The sequence below is a fragment of the Colius striatus genome, chromosome 8 (genome assembly GCF_028858725.1).
Source record: "Colius striatus isolate bColStr4 chromosome 8, bColStr4.1.hap1, whole genome shotgun sequence".
NCBI lineage: Eukaryota > Metazoa > Chordata > Aves > Coliiformes > Coliidae > Colius > Colius striatus.
Window position 1 is genome coordinate 23,785,552 of NC_084766.1, and position 18,593 is coordinate 23,804,144.

An 18,593-nucleotide genomic window follows, 5' to 3' on the forward strand; every position below is an offset into this window, starting at 1 on the left:
AACTTGCAGAATGGTATCTCAGGAATCTGGCAACTGCTTAGTAGTGTCCATGATGCTGGAACTGGGAGATCCGTTGGGACATGTCAGAAACTGATGCAGAAACTCCATGTGGAGAGAAAGCCTGTGCCAGTCTGTTTTTCTAGGCCCTGATAAAGGTTTATATCAAAGGAAAAGGTCAAATACAGAACCTAGAAGAAGAGCTTTAGCGATGTTTTTAGTCTTTTTTTTGTAAGTTCCCGTACTGTTAATATTTTAGCTCTTGATTCTGGAGTCTGGTAATCACCTAGGATCTTTGTTTACTCCCTCCTGCCTTCCTTCTCTTGTTTTTTTCTTGGGGTTCTTTTTTGTTTGAGTGTTGTTATTTGTTAAGCTTGTGTGCAACCTAAAAGCTCCAGACTAAGATAAATACAAAATCTGTTACATTACTTATAACTTTTAGATGACATTTATGAGTCAATCTCTCCGGAACTAGAGTTTCTAAGGTGACACCAGTCATGCCATTTAAAAATCTTTTGAGCAGGAGTGACTTGAGGTTCCAGGAACTGTTTGACTGAAGGCATCCTTTCTGGGAGAAGCCTTTGGATATCACTGGCTGGGAGTTGGATCTTCTCAGAAAGGCATTTTTTTCCTTCTCATTTCTCCCACTACTTCAGGATTTCATCCATGAAGAATGCTGCAAATCCTTGGTCAAACAGTTCAAGTTTAAAGAACATTCATTTATTTGTTTCTGCGCTGCATCTGGCTCAGCTGTATTCAGTTTCAAATGTGTGTTCCAGAGCCTCCCAATACATACGTGAAGATCATTAACAATAGTGGGGGGAATTTCCAAATATACCAGTAATAATGTGGTATAATTTCTCTTGTTAATGCAGTTAATCTGCCTCACTGATAATAATTATCTGTGCCTTATTTCTGATTTGATAGCTTCTGGCTTTAATTTCCAGCCACTGGCTCCTGTACAGTTCTGCTCTTCTGGGTTAAAGCATCCTTTACTACCACATGTTCTTGTCTTGCAAGCATGTATTCACTGATCAGCTCCACAGGGCTGCTGAGACTCCAGACCTTGGTCTCCTGTTTTGCCACAGGAATCCCTGAGATGTACTACAGCAAGGTGGGATGAGTATCTGTGGTGTGGGTTCAAATGTTGAATGGTCCATTTTTGGGACAGTTCCTTGCAGGGGATTTGATAGCTGTACAGGGTGTGGGAGCAGCCTGGTCTCTCTGAGACTAGTGACTTCCACAAGCTCATGCTCACCCAAGTGTCAGGTTTGAGGCAAAACTTGATAGATTTTCAGAGGTCAGAAGAGAAAGTCTGGGTGCCTGCAGCACACTCACCTCTTGCAGAAAACAACCAGTTCTCAGCACAGGCTCTAAGTACACTTCACTCTCCTCCCTGACACAGCCAGCTCTCCTCTGTGCACGTCTACAGCAGATTTCTCTGACTACAGCAAAGCAGCGTGGAGCCTCCTCTTGGGAGAAAGCTCTCAGAAGTGGGGCCATCACCTCTGTGGTGAGAAGCTGACTGGCAATGTTGGTGCTGGCTGGGGCTCCCCCGCTTCTCCAAGCGCAGCTTTCACCTGGACCTGTGCCCCCTTCTTCTCTATCCTATTTCCTCTCAGGCACTGTGCCAGGGGGTACATGCAGGCTCTGGAGGGCTGCCAGCTGTGTCACAGGGCTCAACACCCTGCTCAGGAGGGACGTGGGGGGACACGTGCTGAGGACAACAGCTCCTGCCACCCAGGCCATGCATTTTCTTTTTGCAACTCAGCCCTGATGATCTCTGTTTTGATGCACGCAGAAATCTCTGTATCCTTATCACAATAAAGACTTCTGAACCCACGCCAGAAAAGCTTTCGCACTGTTTTCCAGAAGATGGGAACTTGCCAGTAGTGAAATGGAGCTTTTGGCCCTCAAGATGGAAAAGTCCTGAGACTTCCTTTCCTTGCAGTTCCCTGCTTTCCTCCTGGGTCGGAGCGGGAGTTCCCGATGGATGGGCAGCATCCCCTCCTGGCAGGGAAAGGCACTGTGGTCTTTCACAGGCTCTGGGCACCTCGCAGGGGCGGCCTAGCTCCCGGGAAGGTTGCTAGTGCCCAAATCCCATTTTCCCTTGCTTTAGCTTCACCCTGACCTCACCAACGCAACTTGTTCTCTCCTGACATACACTGTACGGCTGCAGCTTCTCCCTCCCCCAGGCAGCACCGCTGGCATCATGCCATAGCACTGCAACCCCTCCTAAACAGGTGAAGGACGGGGGGCTGTGCCCATGGCTCATGGGGCTGTGTGGCTGCATGCCTCTGTGTGCAGCCACAGCTGTAGCTCTGCCAAGGTAAACATGCCTGTCACGGTTCATCATTTTTCTTTCAGCATGCACCCTCCCTAGTTTGCTCATTCTTATGGCTCTTAGCTTGAACTTTCCTCAAATTTTCCAGTCTTCCCCTGGTAACAATATGACCAGAATTAAAAGGAACACGTCAGGTGGAGTCTTTCCCAAACCAGCTCTGGAGAGATCAGCTCCTTGCTGCCTGTGACCCTCTTTCTCCCACTGCCTCAAGATCTCTCCATCTTTGAACATCTTGGGGGGTGGAAGATCCATCCCAGATGTATTAGCCACATTTTCCAAATTAAGTTTGTGTTTACTTCCTGCCCTGTTTCTAAGTGCTAATGTCCCATATTGTTTGTTTCTGCTTTCATCAGTGGATTTTCATATGTTCAAACTTATTATTTGCTTGAAGCTTCAATAGCATATTGTTTTCCTACAATGTAATAAGAGCCATGCTAGGTCAGATGAGATAGGCAGCACATTGGCATTTGTCTCCAGCTGCGTGATGGGTGTTGATTTAAATGGACATTTAGGGGAAAAGCATGATCCTCTGCTTCTTGCAATCAGGACTGTAGGAAATTTGCAATCAAGTGATTGCCTCTGGATTTCCATAATTAACAGCTGTTGGTGCCCCAGTTCTTTATTAATTCACCCTATCCTCTTGTGCACTCTTTTAATTTTCAGCTTTGACAAGGTAATTTCATTGTGCATTGTGTGCAAGAACGATTTCCTTTTGTTTGATTTAAACCCACTGCTTGAAGAGGCTGCCTCCATCCTTATGCTACGGGTAATGCTGACTAATTCTCCAGACCCAGTAGTGTGTGAAATGCGTTCTTCACCCACCCCAGATTTTGCTCATGACTCCTTTTTAGGATCTAAAAGTCTGGCATTTCTGAGAGATTTTTTTTTTCTGTTGTTTCTCACATCAGCATTGCTTGTGTCCATAGGGAAGTGAGAGCTTTTCTCATGTATCCCTTGGCAGCACTGCATCTCCAATTCTGCCACTGCTGTCCCAAGCTACAGAAAACAGCCTGGGAAGGGAAAGGGGAAGGGGGAGACAGACCAAACATGGGGTTTGTGCTATTTTACTATAGCCCTGCTTAGCACTCTTTTGCTGCCAAGTAACACTGGCTAGCACTGGAAACCTGCCCATCTGTTTCACACTGCCTTGGTTAGTGAAAGCTGGGAGAGAGCAACTCCATGGGAACCCAGCAGCCCTGGGAGCAATGATGTGAAGAAGGTGAGGGCACTTCCCAACGCTGCATGGGCTGCCAGCTCTGCAAAATGCCACCAGACATGGTTTGTTGTAGAGATAAGAGCTGTCCTGCCATACCCATGTTTGCCATACTCATGCTCACCACAGCCTCAGCTACTTTTCCTGCAAGAGCTGGGAGAAGCTGGAACCTCCAGGACTGTTTCTTGTTACCTGATTAAAGATGGATGCAGTGCCATTCCCGCTCCTGAGAGTGTGTTACTTCAAGACTGACTGAGAAGTAGGGATGTGGTGAGATGGAGCTCAACTGCGAAAAGGTATTAATATGTTTACTGCTATATTTATATATGTATGATATTCTTTCTTTTTCTGGTCATGTCGTCAAAAGATGCTTGTAAAAAACTGGACTTCTACATTTTTTTAAAGGGCCATAATTGGGAGGAGGGCACTGTGCAGATGTGGTAGAAGGCCAAGAAAGGCACAGGCACAAGAAGAAAAAGGACCACTATGGTGTGGCTGGGGTAGAAGAAAGATGGAAGCTGAACTCAAACCCCAAGTCCAAGTAAGTCAAGCAGGAGCAGGCAAACTGTGCTTCGCCCATCAGCCTGCATTGTTTGCATTAGAGGTTATAAACAGCAACTCTGTTTTTACTACTGCTGTTCCCAGGAAACTGAAGCAGAAAGGTAGTTGGCAGCCCAAGAAGATATGGAGGACAGGTTGGAAAGCAGTGGTACCAGACAGCACTGGTGGACGATGCTTTGCTGGAGAAAGAGGCAGCTGAGGCGTTGTCACAGGCGTTATAGAGCAATGCAGCATGGAGCCACTTCAAGGTCAGAGGGAAGGCCAATACTCAGGCATGGCACTGAGTATCCTGAGAAGTCATGGCTAATGGCAGGGAAGAAGAGCTCCATTTCAGCGTGTCCTGAGCAGAGCAGCACAGCATTCTCGTGTTACCAAAGGCAGCCTTTCTCCTGGCTTGTCCAGTTGCGATGGTAAATCTTTCAGCTGTTTGTGCTGACATTTGGGATCTGTGTCAGGGATGTCCTAATAACGACCTCTGTCAGAGCTGTTAAGCTGCCGAAGTTTGAGTCCCATGGGGTAAGGCTGCAAAGCAGCGCCGCCTCTCACAGCTGTGCCAGGCCATGGGCAGAGCACAAGGACCCTCAGACGGCTGCTGCCCACCAGAGCAAGGGTGTGTGTGGCAGAGGGACAGAGAGGAACCAGCTTCCCCCAAGTCCAGAAACGGTCTGCTTCTCTCAATTAACAGACAGCAGGGCATCTTCATCTGCCTTTGTTGAGCTCTCTTCTGCAGCTCAGTGGCAGTTGGAGCTTATTATCACACCCACTCCCAGTGCAGAGCAGAGCTCTCCTTACTGTTACTTGCTCAGTAGATAACTCCCACATAGGACCCCACTTTGCCCCGTCCTCCCTCTGCAACGTGCTAGGTCGGCGCTTCAGGCTGTGGGTCGGGCGATGCGGCCCCTGCCCCTGCTTTCCCCGAGAGCAACGGGACTGACAGGTGAGCAGGGCCCGGGGCAGAGGGGCCGGCTGACCCACAGAACCTGCGGCGATGTCTCCCTCTGCTTCCCCGGGAGATGGGGCAGGAGAGCAGGCGGGGCTGCGAGCTGGCGGCCGGGCCCGGGGTGGGGGGAGCGGCGGGAGCTGCCCACCCCGGGCAGGCAGAGGCCGGGCACGGGCTCCGGGAGCCGTGCGGGACCGGGGCTGACCCGGCGCCATCCCCACCCCGCTCGGCTCGTGTCCCGCGGAAGGGCTTGGCGACGGGCATCCCCCTCCGCCCGCCGCCCCCCTCTCCTCTCCCCCGCCCCGCCGCTCGCCGTGTGCTTGGCAGCCCCGACGCCCTCCGCAGCCAGTTTTCCAGCCCTGCGCTTCTTCTGCAGTGACAGGCAGTGGCTGCGGGGGCCTGTTTACTGTCCAGTTAATAAGTGAGCTGGAGCGGGGCGAGGGGGGGAGATACTTCTTCGACGGCGGAGAGCAGGCTGGCGGCGGCGGGCGGGCGGGGGGAGCATTCCTGCGCCGCGGGGCCCCGGCGCGCCCCGCTCCGCTCCCGTCGCCCCCCGCCCGCAGGTGTAGGGGGCTGGCACTCGGAAACTGGAAAGAGCTGGTTGGAGTTTGCACTTTAAGCTGCCGGCTGGGAGGGAGCCGGGGGCTCGGAGCTGACCTGGGCGCCCGGCGGCGCGGGAGGATGGCCGGGTGGCTGCGGGCCCTGGTGGCAGCCGTGCTCCTGCTCGAGGGGGCGGCCGCCCTCAGCTTTCTACACCATCGCTACGAGGAGATGGTGCAGGCCTTGTTCCGCGTCCAGAGCCAGTGTCCCTACGTCACCCGCATCTACAGCATCGGCCGCAGCGTCGAGGGCCGACACCTATACGTGCTGGAGTTCAGCGACTACCCGGGCATCCACGAGGCCCGTAAGTAGGGGACACGACGGGGCAGATGGTTCGAAGAGGCTGGGCTTCGTGGCCACTCTTGCTGCCACGCGGCACGGCTGGGCACGGGGCAGGCGGTGCCTCCCTTCCAGGCAGGACCCCAGCAGTGCCCGGCTGTCAGCCAGTGGCGGTTGGGGCAGAGACCCCAGGGCCGTGCCCACAAGGCCTGCATGCGAGCACCCTGCTAGCCTGAGCCGCAGCCTGGCCCGGGCACGTACTTTGGTCAGAGCTCTTGATTTTTCAGTGCAAGTTAATGTGAAAAGCCAGGCAGGTCCACCCCAGTACCCCACCTGCCCTGCCACCTTCTCCCTCCCAAAACAGCTTTGCGCAGGCAGGGAGAGGCAGCACTCACCCTTCACCCTTTTCTGCCAGACAGTGGCAAGAGGGAAGAGTTCTGCATTCCTCCTCCAAACCTCTAAACTGGGAGCAGAGTGGGCGCTGGGCTCCCACAGCCCTGCGGCTCCGCGGGCTGTGCAGCACCTCTGACAGGCTGGGCTTGGGGATTTCAACCTGCTGCCACGTGGCCCTGCAGAGTCTTGGCAGCAGTGGCCCCTGGATCTGCTGCACAGAGCTGCGATGGAGCCAGACCTTGCTGGCAGCCAGATGCTCCTAAGGGGCTGAGGGGGCCAGCCTGCTCCCCGGGCTGCTGACTGTGTTCACAGGGCTCCCTTGCCTGGCTGCCTTGTGCCTCTGGGCCACAGATGAGAACAGGGCTCTGATGTGGTTAAAGGCAGGGACTCATGAGTCCAGGCAACCTAGCCACATGGAAAACTGCTGGCAGCACTGCAGGGGTGAGCAGGACCTGTGCCCCCCTCAGCGAACCGGGCCCCCACAGCACCCCATGCCTGGCAGCAGCTTGCCCACAGACATGTTGCATGAGGAGTATGCTGCTTACCTCCTGCAGCCCAAAGTATAGCCTTTGGGGATGTCAGGAGGTGGGATAGGAGGCTTCCCAGTCTGACCACCTCCACACTAGCCCTGTTCCGTACAGGGAAACTTGCATGGCACTCAGGACACCTCAGGCACCTGCACAGCATGTCAGGGGCTGATTCAAAGCAAGGAGTGAGCAAAGGGCACTAGCAACACGGCACTGGGTTTTAGATTTGCAGAACCACAGGAGAGCATCTGGAAGGGCTGTAGGAGGTGACCAAGATCTCCCCTGCCCCAGGTGGGTAGCATGGACCCGTGGCCCTGGTTGTAGCCTGGGCCACCTCAGGCTGGCACTTTCAACCACAAGGACTTCAGAAAACTCTGGATTCCCTTGAAGGCCTTGGAAAGTAACTGGAAAAAGTAAGCCTAGAGGCTTATGTGCAGTTATCAGGGCTTGTGTGGCCATGTGGATTGTGTTTAGAGGTCTGCATATTGAAAAGGTCCTGACAAGTCCTGCTGCAGACTTAAACACAGCAGAGAAGGAGAATCCCTGCTGAGACTTTACTTTTTTTAAATGAAGGCTGCACACATGCCCGGGATATTTGTATAGTTTTTATAATTGGTTTAACTAATTAAATCAATTCTCATGTTCCTGAAATCTAACCATGTCCAAACATGTTTCCCACCTGTGGTGTCCTCCACCGAGGTACAGTGATCAAAAGGAATGGAAAAGCAAAATCTTTTGCCAAAGTTAGAATTTTTTTGTAGACTCTGTCTTCAGCATGTCTGGATGCAGTGTCTCCTCCCCACGCCACAAAGGCACAGAGGACTTTGGAAGCAGCAGATGCCCAACGTGGGGCTGTGGTGCCTTTTGCCCCAGGAATTGTGATGGGAACAGTATGTGACAGCAAGACTGCATGCAGCCACTGCAATTGTGGTCACTGCTGGTGGCCGCTGCTGGTGGCAATGGGAGTCTCAAGCTCTAGCAAGCCAACATGTGTAACAACGCTTTATTTTTCCCTGGCCCTTTCATGTGAAAGTCAGGCTCTCTTTTTAACTGAATTCCCCTGGTGTCTCTCATACTATGAGTGCCGACTCCAACATGCAATGGGTTATTTTATTTTCCCACAAAACTTCCTTAAAAGACCCTCTGGCAAAGCATAACCCACCCCTCGCATGTGCTGCCTCTCCTTTAGCAAATCAGTGAGTCCTGCTCCAGGCACTTCTGCCTGTGGTCTCCAAGTCTGTATTCTGGGACCTTATTTGAGAAAAGTCAGTGGCAAGAGACCTTTTTGCTCATGCTGGAGCTACCAGAGAGACAGTTTGATCTATGTTGAACTCAGTTGCTGAGAGTTTCTCCAGGCTCTTGTCCTTGCCCCTTGAGGATGAGGAAGCCTCTAAACCCCTTCCTTGGAGGCAGGTAAAGGGAGAGGAGAAAGGAAATAGATGCTGCCTCCCACTAGCGTGCGAGTCAGGGTGACGGCAGCAGCCAAAGATGACGGTACCCTTCTAGTGAAAGAGCATGGTTCACCCCAAGCCAGGGATTGATTTTATCCTTTGGAGTAATGAAAAGCTCCTTTAAGTATCCAGAGCCAAGAATGTACAACAGTGGTGAGAGGCACTGAGAGCAAACCGCAAAGAGCAGAGATGGTAGAAACAGCCTGTCTCCTCCATTGCCACCACCATGGAGCTGGGAGGCCCCAGCAAGCCCAGGGCTTGGGGCTGCAGCAACTCTGCCAGTGCTCCCTGATCCCCTGTACTGCCTCTCCCCAGCCCACAAATGCACCTGTGCTGCTTCTCCCCAGACCAGCCGCAAATGCATCTTCTTATGTGCTCCAGAGGTGAGCAGCAACCTGGAGGAGAGTCTGAACTGCTCCCAAGGATGCTGTGGTAAAATGGAGGGGAGCCCATATGAGAACCATGCCACTGTTCCTCGCTGAGGTTTGCATTTTCCAAGGGAAAGGGCCATGTCACACCATTTGTGGGGGTCACTTGGGCTTGCTCAGGATCCCTGCAGTAGGAATTGGCTCACCCCTCATCACAGCCCTGGCTGATGGTGTCACTTTCTTGCTCTCTCCAGTGGAGCCGGAGTTCAAGTATGTGGGGAACATGCATGGGAATGAGGTACTGGGCCGTGAACTGCTGCTGCAGCTCTCTGAGTTCCTGTGTGAGGAGTACCGCCGGGGCAACGAGCGGATCAGCCGCCTCATCCATGACACGCGCATCCACATTATGCCCTCCATGAACCCCGACGGGTACGAAGTGGCTGCCAAGCAGGTACCAGGCAGCAATAGCCTTCTTCAGCTGGGTAGGGGCAGGAAGCTCTTCAAATCCCTGTGGGATCCTCTTCACCATGGCTACGGGGAGGGGGCATCCTTCCTCTTCATGCCTTGTCAAATTTGTCCCCGTCAACTGGTGGCTTCTCACCTCCCATGCCAAGGGTTCATGCTGTGTGTCCTGCCACAGGTGGCCCTAGCAGGTCGTGGTGGACCTGTCTTACCCTCCCCAAGAGTTATTTGTCACTGGAGGATCACTGCAAATTCCCTGCTCCATGCTGAGGAAATGGCAGCTGAATGCCACTGTCATGAACAGAGAAGGACATAAGGGATGGGGTGGGGCAGAAGCTCTGTAGTTCCCCCCAAAACCTCACCCAGTCCTCACTAGACCTTGGGGAGATACTGTATTCACTGCTCTTTCAGTTGAGGCAAATTGTTTATTTGTCTCATGCCTTACTCTGTCACCCTGTGATATTGTTATTGACTTTCCCTGTCAGTACCAATACTCTTTATTCTCCTGCCAGCAATAACATGTGTGCTGTGACTCAAAGGCACTCAAACACCGTTACAGCAACCGGTTCCTGCCACCCTGCCACCTGTTTCTGCTCACCCTGTTCTCAGCCCTGTGATGCACCTTTGCCCCACAGGGCCCGGACAGCAATGGATATTTGACAGGGAGGAACAATGCCAATGGAGTGGACTTGAACCGCAACTTCCCTGACCTCAACACATTCATGTACTACAACGGGGAAATCAGTGGGCCAAATCACCACATCCCACTGCCCGACAACTGGAAAAGCCAGGTACCAGTCTGGGATGCTGTGAGGGCCACAGTATCCTCTTAGAGTGGTTCAGCACGCAAGTGAATACAGTGTACTTCAACTTGCACAGTGCTTGTCTCCTTGTCCATTCCTTCTGTGTGCAGAGAAATTATGTAATCTGGTCCCGTGTCATAGTTTGCAGCTCTTCCAGAGGAGAGGCTGGTACCACAGCCAGCTTGGGGAGAAGGTTGCAATGCAAAGGGCAGAGAGGACAATGGCTAATGCCTATGCCTCAGATTTTGGTGCTATGCTGAGAGAACTGAGAGAACTGTAGCAGTGTAGGCATGAGAGGAGCCTGCGCTGCCCATCAGAGCAGGTGGCAGAGAATGGAGGAAGCTGGAAGAGCTGAAGGAATCATGCGGTGGGGCAGGGTCTGATGTGGCCAATGACGCTGCAGTGCAGTGTGGGGCAGCTGCTGGCCCAGAGGTGGCTGAGCTCTTTCCCCTGTCCCCATCCCTCTTCTCCTTACAGGTAGAGCCAGAGACGTTGTCTGTGATCCAGTGGATCAGCAGCTACAACTTTGTGCTCTCAGCCAATCTGCACGGTGGAGCGGTAGTGGCAAATTACCCCTACGACAAGTCTCAGGACCAGCGGTTCAGGAGCCACCGGCGCACAGTCAACACACCTACCCCTGATGACAAGTTGTTTCAGAAGGTGAGTGTGGTCCTGGCAGGCAAGGGCTTTCCCTCAGCTCTTGCAAGGTGCAGTGCATGAGAGCTGGCTGAGAGTCTCAGGTCACTGCCTCAACGCAGTAGCTGAGTCAAGAAACGTGTTGGAAATAACTGCTAGCAAACTATGGCATTTCTACCAGCCAGGTCAGGACAGTCCCACTGTGAGCTGGTCCCACCACATGGCTAGGCCAGTCTTAACCCTCAGCAGCCTCTTCCTCATCTACCACCAGCGTCTTCAGTACAGCCCTGCTTTGCTGCACCATTGTAGCATGTCTATCGACTTTTTTCCTAGAGAGGTGTCAGCGTCTGTCTGAGTGTCAGCTGAGAGGAGCATAAGGGAGGCAGGTGCTCAGCTAGGGCTTGGGGATGGTGAAGAAAAAGATATACTCAAACAGAGCACCAGGAGCATAAGCAGACGTCAGGGAATGTATTAGTCTGTGCTGCTGATCCTGCTAGTGCTTGCTGCAGCCTGTGGTTTCTCTCCATTGTTAAAATGTCCCAGAAAACAGTGCCTTCAGTGACTGCTGCCATTAGGAAATGCCCAGCACAGAAAAAGCAAGTCTGAGTTAGAACAGTTAATGAGAAAAATAAGTCTGAGCTGGAGTTCAGCCTTCTCTGAAAGCAGAAGCTGTGCAGGGGCTTGGCAGGACCTGCTGGGATCAAGGCTGTGCTCGGACCCAGATGTAGAGAGGCTGCAATCTGGGGCGTAGGCTGATGATACCCACATAGCCTCAGAAGTCAGAAATGTAGTGAAGTAACTGTTTTCCTGCTGACAGAACAAGATTATGCCAGCATCTGAGCCATAATACAAAGGTATGGAGTTTGCATTTGAAAATGCAAACACGAGTTTCTCTGACACTGTGTCTTATGCAGAGGACAGGCTTTGGATGCAGTGCCCCAGTTTTAGCCCTGCCTTCATGTCTAAAAATAAGCACTTATCTTAATAAGGGCAATAAACAAGTGGTTGCTAGAACCAGAAGTTGCCCAAACTCTTTTCTAATCCAAATTGCTCTGATATATATAGTATTTGCATCAAGACTGGTACAGGTTGGTTTTCCTCATGTATCTTCTCTGCATTAGTGCCACTTACTGTGTGGGGGCCAGCACCACTGGGGCTGGGTGCCCCTGTGTGGGCCCAGCGCCCTCCACACCCCCTTGTCACAGCAGGAGCTAGGCAGAAGCTGCCTGTACCATCAGCAAAGCCTCCAGCTTGCCAGATTTTTACTCTTCCTCCTCCGCCTTCATCTGCCTACATTTCATAGAGGTCCTGGCCACCTCATGTTGCATTTCACTGCAGTAAAATCCAGGAGCTGTCTCCTGTCTGACTTCCTTCCCTCACTCCCCAGCAAAGCCTGTGCAGGAGGGAGGATGTTTTGGCCAGAGCTGGGCCAGGTCTGCAGCCTCTTGGTGCTGGAACAGTGATCACTTCTGCTCTTTTTCTGTAGCTGGCCAAGACCTACTCATATGCCCATGGCTGGATGCACCGTGGCTGGAACTGTGGGGACTACTTTGCCGATGGCATCACGAATGGGGCTTCCTGGTACTCGCTCAGCAAAGGTAAGGGCTGTGCAGGTGAGCCACTACCCACAGCAAGGTGCTGAGCTGAAGAGAAGTGAAGGGATAAACAAAAACCTCAGGATAGGATGGATTGGGGAAGGGCTGTGGCAATACCGTTGTGCCCATTCCTAGACACCGTTCTGATGTCTGCATCTCAGACCAGGAAGTGGCTTGGGAGAACTGGAAGGACTTGTGAAAGAGCCACAGAAATGGTCAAGCTCTGCAGAGACCTGCTGTGTGCTGATGGACAAAGGAAGCATTAGTCTGTTAGTGTATTTGAAAATGCTGTGGTGTTACTCTATGGAGACCCAAGACTGTGACCAAAAGACATTTCTTGTAGCTGCTGGCTCCTGAAAAATCTGGTTAAAAAAGATACAATGAAGAAACTGAAAACCAGCAACTCTGGCTAAAAAAAAAGATTGAAGAGGGACTGGAAAGAGATATACAGCCCCTGCAGTACCCAGATCACCCTAAGCTTCTGAAGGCAGAGTGGTGATTGATCTGGGTGAAAGAGTCAGGCAGCCATGAGGCAGTGGGCTGCATGTTGGGGAGAAAGCTCTAGTCACACTGTCATGGGGGGAGGAGGTTGCACCTACAGAGCAAAGTGACTTTGGTAGAAGATACACAGGGACCAGTGTGCCTGGGACATGGGAGTGGAGAGGGAAGAAGTCTTGCATTCCCCTAGCTGCCAGCTCTTCTCTTACAGGCATGCAGGACTTCAATTACCTCTACACCAACTGCTTTGAAATCACACTGGAGCTGAGCTGCAATAAGTTTCCCCCCGAGGAGGACCTGGAGCGGCAGTGGATGGCCAACCGGGAGGCCCTTGTTGCTTTCATGGAAGAGGTAAGAGGGCAGTCCTGAGACCTACACCCTTCTCCAAGCCGCCATGGGCTCTGATGGCAGAGGACCAGTAGGCACTAGGAGTAGAAGGGAGGTGGTCATGAAGCTCGGTAGGTGCTCCAGTTGGTGGCCTTTAGGGGGCCTAGATTGGGTCTGCTGGGGAGAACCAGGAGAGCCAAGGGAAAACTGGACTTGTCTCCAGAGCTCTGCCCTCCTCCAGTGCTCAGCAATACCTTCTTGAGCAAAGGGAGGTCCTTGACCCAGCAGTCTGTCTCCCTCCACGCAGGTTCACCAGGGCATCAAAGGGATGGTGTCAGACGAGAACAACAATGGCATCGCAGGAGCAGTGATCTCTGTCCAGGGAATCAGCCATGACGTCACCTCTGGTGGGTTGTCAGTCCCCTTGTATGCTGTCCCTTTTGGAGCCTTCTCAGAGGCCATCTGGGCATGTGGGAGAAGGTGAGCAGGAGAGGCTGTAATACATGTGGCCAGCATTGTTTGCTCCCTAAAAACACAACTGTGAGAAATGTGCCAGTGCATCCTGGACCAGGGAGGACTTAGGAAAGAAAGAGGTGAGAACTCAAATGCAGTTACTACTTATTGTAAGGGACTTTGGAAAGTCAGTTCCTATTTTACCTGAGAGCAAGGAGAAAATACATTTGTATATAACCAAAAAGAAGATTGAGGGAATAATCTACTCAAGCATCTAAGTATCTACACAGAGCTGAAATAGATAGCAGAGGACACGATTGCAGAACAAGATGAAAGACTGAAAGTTCAAGCCTGTCAAATTTAGGCTGAGAATGAAGTGCCACTTTAGTTTATCCAAGTTGTGGTTTCTCATTTGCTGGCTGATTTTAGGTTCCTTTTCATAAACAAACCAGACCAAACGTTACAGACTGGCTGCAGAAAATAGCTCTTCAGAGGGCAGACTATGAAATCATCAGAACTCCTTCTTGTCATAGGTCTGTGACTGAGTAACACTCTTAATATTTGGCACTTATTATGTGTTGGCATAACAGGGATAAGGAGTGTTCAAGAGATCACAGAACTGCAGAGGCGCTGGCTGCAAAAGCCCTCTTTGTGGGGCCGAAGCTTTCCTTGTGAGTCAGGAGGTCTGATTCTCCCACATCTCTCTTGTCCTAGGGGCACCAAGACTGGACACAGTATCCAAGTACAGCCACCCCAAGACTGAACAGAGGGAGAAAATTATTCCCTTTGACCCACCAGCCACCCTCCCTCTTTTTCATTGGAAACCCCTGACTCGTGTCTCACTCAAAACAATTAGCCTCACCTCAGACAACCCAGGCTGCCTGTTAACAGTTACTCAAATTTGCAGTACCCATCCAGTTCCATAGATGGGAATATACTCAAATTGTCAAAGTAATCCATAATTTGCTGCTGCCTCACTATTGGCTATCCCTTGTCTCTAACCACACCAGTACAGAGTCTGTCAAAGTGCTCTTGGGTCTTCCTTATGCGAAGAGAATCTGGGAGCAGCCTAACTGATGAGCAATTAAAACCCTGCTGATAACTCAAATGTGGCAAAATTGGATATGACAGGAATTAGAGACTGCATTATGCATAAGGAGTCGGGAGCTGTGATTGTCCTTAGGTGTGCTGTCCTCTGACTGATGAGCACTAAGAGTTGCAGCCTGGTGAGCACAGGCACAACTGTTCCATCCCCTTACATTTGACATATACTTGCAAACTGACCTCTACTCCGTGGCACTAATGAGATATCGCTTGCAGTGTACTAATGGGAATCCAGCCTTGCAGCAGCCAACAGATTTGGAAGGAAAGCCAAAACTTGCCTGGGTTTTGAAGGTTACACATTCTCAAGGAAGTACACTCGACAAGACCTGCTGGAATATCTTTTGCTCTGCTCCCTGTGCATCCTCAATGCTTTCTCTTCCCACCTTGTGTTCCAGGTGATATGGGGGATTATTTCCGGCTGCTGCTGCCTGGCACTTACACTATCACAGCCTCTGCAGAGGGGTATCAGCCCCAGACGGTGACAACAACAGTTGGCCCAGCTGCACCTTCATTGGTGAGTCTGGTTCCATAGTCACGAGGGTGTCTCAAAATGCCTCCACCCCAGGGAGAAGGAAACACAGCAGGAGATGTCTAGTGAACAGTACAGAAAGGAGATGGGTTGTTGAGCATTGCCAGTGGCTACAGACTGTCTGCTTTGGCAGACACGTGGCTCCCCACAGCTCACAGAGAGTGCAGGGCTAATGCAATGCCATGTGCCTTTCACTTCCTTAGCAAGGGCTCACAGGTGCATTGGGTTGCTGAGCCAGCTCCTGTGTTTCTCTGCCCCTGGCTAGTTGGAGTTGCTTCCTTTTATCTCTCCCTCAATCCTCCCCACTCTCCACGACGCAACGTGGAGGCAGCATCTGTTCCCTGAGGCTCCATTACCGTCTCTGTTATCCCTGCCTCTATGGGTTTCAGTAGTCTGCCATCATCTGACCAAGCATGTTATCAGACTCATAGGAAGAGGCTGAGATCTGCCTTTCTGCCAAGGGCACCCAAGACATGGGAACTGGGTGCCAACAAAAAGTAGCCAGGCACCCTTGAGAGATGAAGTGTCCTTGACGCCAGTGTGTGGCTCCTAAAGCATCTCTCTGAGGGCACGTTGGACAACTAGAAACTGGTTATAAAAACACAAGGTAGTGACATTAGTGACAGAAGTGATAGAAGGGATCTGCCCTTGCTGTTGCCTTGTGAATGTGGCAGGACTGCACATGCACTCTCCTGAGCAAGAAGCCCCCGGCTGCAGCATCCTGGCATATCATCTGCTTCACTGCATTTACACTGGTCAGGCTCTTCTGTAAATACACTGCGGTGGTTCTCTTACCCTCAATCTCTTCATCCCACCCTACCCAGCCTCTGAAGTTCTTCCAGTGCTGCCCTTTTCTCAGGATTAGAACCTTCTAATTTTCGTCCTAAACTTATTTATGGTCAGTTTATCCCTATTTGTTCTTAAGCCAATGTTATGCTTTAAATAGCTCCTCTTCTTCCTTGGTATTTATTCAATGATGTATTTATAGAGAGCTGTCAAGCCCAGTCCAAGCCTTTGTTTTGCTAAGTTAAGCAACCAGCTCTGTGGCTTTCCTTTTTGAAAGCAGATTTTCCTTTTACCGTGTAACTGTCAAAGACTGATTTGTTCCTCGATGGTCTCATTTTTGTGGATCTCCTCTCACAACAGCATTCTCATCCCCATGTCCCTTTGCCCCTGCAGCACCTCACATACCCACCATTCACTGCAGGAAGCCCACACATCCCATTCCAGTTTCACCTTGCTGTATGCCCTCCCCATTCCACTTTTATTTGATGCTATGCCCTGCACACTCCTTGTCTCCTTTTCCCTCTTGTACCTGCTTGCATGGCTGTAGTGGATAGTGGTTTCTTTCCTGGTTTGGTTTGGGTTTGGGTTTTTTTTGCCTGGATCTACTGGAAGCACTGGTTGCTGAAAGACTGATTAAGCAGAATTCAGCTAATGAGATGCAGTTGAAAAAGGACTATCTTAAACCATCCCATGTATTAAATATCCACAGAGATGTAAAGCAATGCTATTTCTCTACTTTCTGATGAGAAAAGATGAAGGAGCACAGCTCAGTCCCTTGCTTTTCACAGCTCATCTTCCAAACCATCTTAGGGCATCATATTGCCACAGGAGCAATTCTCTGCATAAGAATTGTAAATTATTGTTGGTACAGGAGAAAAAACCTGTTTCCAGGTGATTTAGGAACTTTCCCACTGTATTGTAACACTGACCAAGGCCCTTTATTGCTTGTCTTGGCAAGGCTCACAACAGAAGCAGGTCCTGCAGACCCTTGAGCCAGCAAAGCACACTCACACTGTTACATGGCTACTTTTGTTCTTTCTCCAGGTGCATTTCCAGCTCAAACAAGATGTGGTGAGGAAGCCTCCAGAGCGTAAAGCCTCGGGTACACGCACAAACAACAAAGCCCTTCAGAAGAAGGTAGTGCCAAGAGCCACTCGCCAGGGGACCCAAAGATGAGGGCAGCTCACTTGACTAAGTGCTGGGGGAAGCCGTTTATACAAGGCCCAGCTGATGACTCCAGCCAGTGAACTTTCCAACAGTCCAGCATGACACTAACCCAGATTATTAGGTTATTAAACAAGGAAGTATTTAATCTCTGAGCAAACTATGAAGTCATTCACAAGAAAATGTGCTTAGGTTGCAGTTCTCCAGGCAGTGTATCTGTAGTTGCTGAGCTCTTCTCCTGCACTCGCTCCATCTCAGAGAGCTCCACTTCCTTTACTCCTGGACTCAGTTGTTACAGCCCATGTCAGATGCCCAGACACTAGTGCATACCAGGGAGAATCGAGGCTCCTGGTCTTTGCTGCACTCACAAGCTGTGCTCATGAATCCTGGCACTAGTCCTCTGGGTGCAAGTGCCACGCTTCTCCCTCAGGTAAGGACATTTGCTGTCTGTGGACTCTGAAGTTAAGGGGAGGTCATTTTTAAAGCAGTCAGTGATGTGACCAGTTCTGAAAACAGTTTGTCCTGCACATAGCACAGCTATTGCTGGTTAGGAACACAAGTGGGAATGCAGCCCTGGGAGGTGGCACTCCGAGGTCATCTCCTGGCTGATGTCACCTCTATCTTGATGTGCAGATGGGACTTTATAGTAGCTGGGTTGGATTAATTGTAGTCAGGCTGAAACGATACATGCTGACAAAATCCAAGGATTATCCTGTCTCCTTATGTCTTCAGACCCAAACCAGATGGCTCCCTGAGGGTCTGCTCTAGCCAACATACAAACTGTTGGTCTGAGCACACGAGCAGCTAGGTGAAGTCTAACAACTTGAGATGGGCAGGAGTGCAAGACAGGCAATTTCATGTTCCTTTGAGACAAATACCCTGAACCTTGGTTCTGTCAATGTGTAAGAGGGAAGTGTGGATGCTTGATGCCAGCAGTGTGCTATGCAGGTACAGCACAAGCCATGTGAGTTATAATCAGGTTAAGGGAGACACAATCCATAGTGAAATTGGCTACTACAGCGCTACTACTTAAAATGCTGTTTAGGCTGTACAGGTAGGTTAGTTCCCTAGTAGAAAGATCTTAAGCAGGCAAAACCTTTCTAGCCCTCTTCATAGAAAATAAATAGCTCCAGGGGGAAAAACAGTCCCACCCATGTGGCCCAGCGAATTCTTATTCCTCGGCCAGTGACTCCAGTCTCCTCCATACAGCCTTCCATTGCACTGTCTCTCTCTGTGTCTCAAGCCTGTCCAAAAAGTTCCCCCCAGACATCCCCTTGTTCCTCCTCTTTTGCAAACATCTCTTCATCTCTTGTGAGCAAACTCTACCACCAAATAGGCAATATTCTGCTCTTCATCCCTTGCTGTCATCTCCTCCTCTGTCTCTGGTGCTAGTGGCATTTTCAGCCCTAGTGGCACACACACACTCCTTTAGCTCTGCCTGCTGAGAGAAGTGATTTTTCTGTCATGCCTGTTCCTGGAAAGGCAGAGTAAGCAGTGCCTCACAGGGGATTTATACAGGCTCTTGGAAAACGGGGCCAGGAGTGGTAGTGCGGTTAACCATGG

At 50.9% G+C, this 18,593-nt stretch overlaps 1 protein-coding gene across 2 annotated transcripts; it reads left to right on the plus strand.

Annotated features, from left to right (window-relative positions):
* Nucleotides 1–3,289: 3,289 nt before the first annotated feature.
* On the plus strand, nt 3,290–17,165 carry CPN1 (carboxypeptidase N subunit 1). 2 transcript variants are annotated; one of them, XM_062001384.1, is made up of 12 exons: nt 3,290–3,850; nt 3,960–4,095; nt 4,200–4,525; nt 5,854–5,959; nt 8,928–9,124; nt 9,771–9,926; nt 10,416–10,598; nt 12,061–12,172; nt 12,879–13,018; nt 13,302–13,401; nt 14,947–15,065; nt 16,911–17,165. In XM_062001384.1, the coding sequence occupies exons 3-12, from the start codon at nt 4,523–4,525 to the stop codon at nt 17,040–17,042; spliced, it is 1,248 nt and encodes a 415-aa protein (XP_061857368.1). In that variant the 5' UTR covers nt 3,290–3,850; nt 3,960–4,095; nt 4,200–4,522; the 3' UTR covers nt 17,043–17,165. The 2 variants fall into 2 exon arrangements, with proteins under 2 accessions (XP_061857368.1, XP_061857367.1); XM_062001383.1 differs by lacking the exons at nt 3,290–3,850; nt 3,960–4,095; nt 4,200–4,525 and having other exon boundaries at nt 5,560–5,959.
* The last annotated feature ends 1,428 nt before the right edge of the window (nt 17,166–18,593 follow it).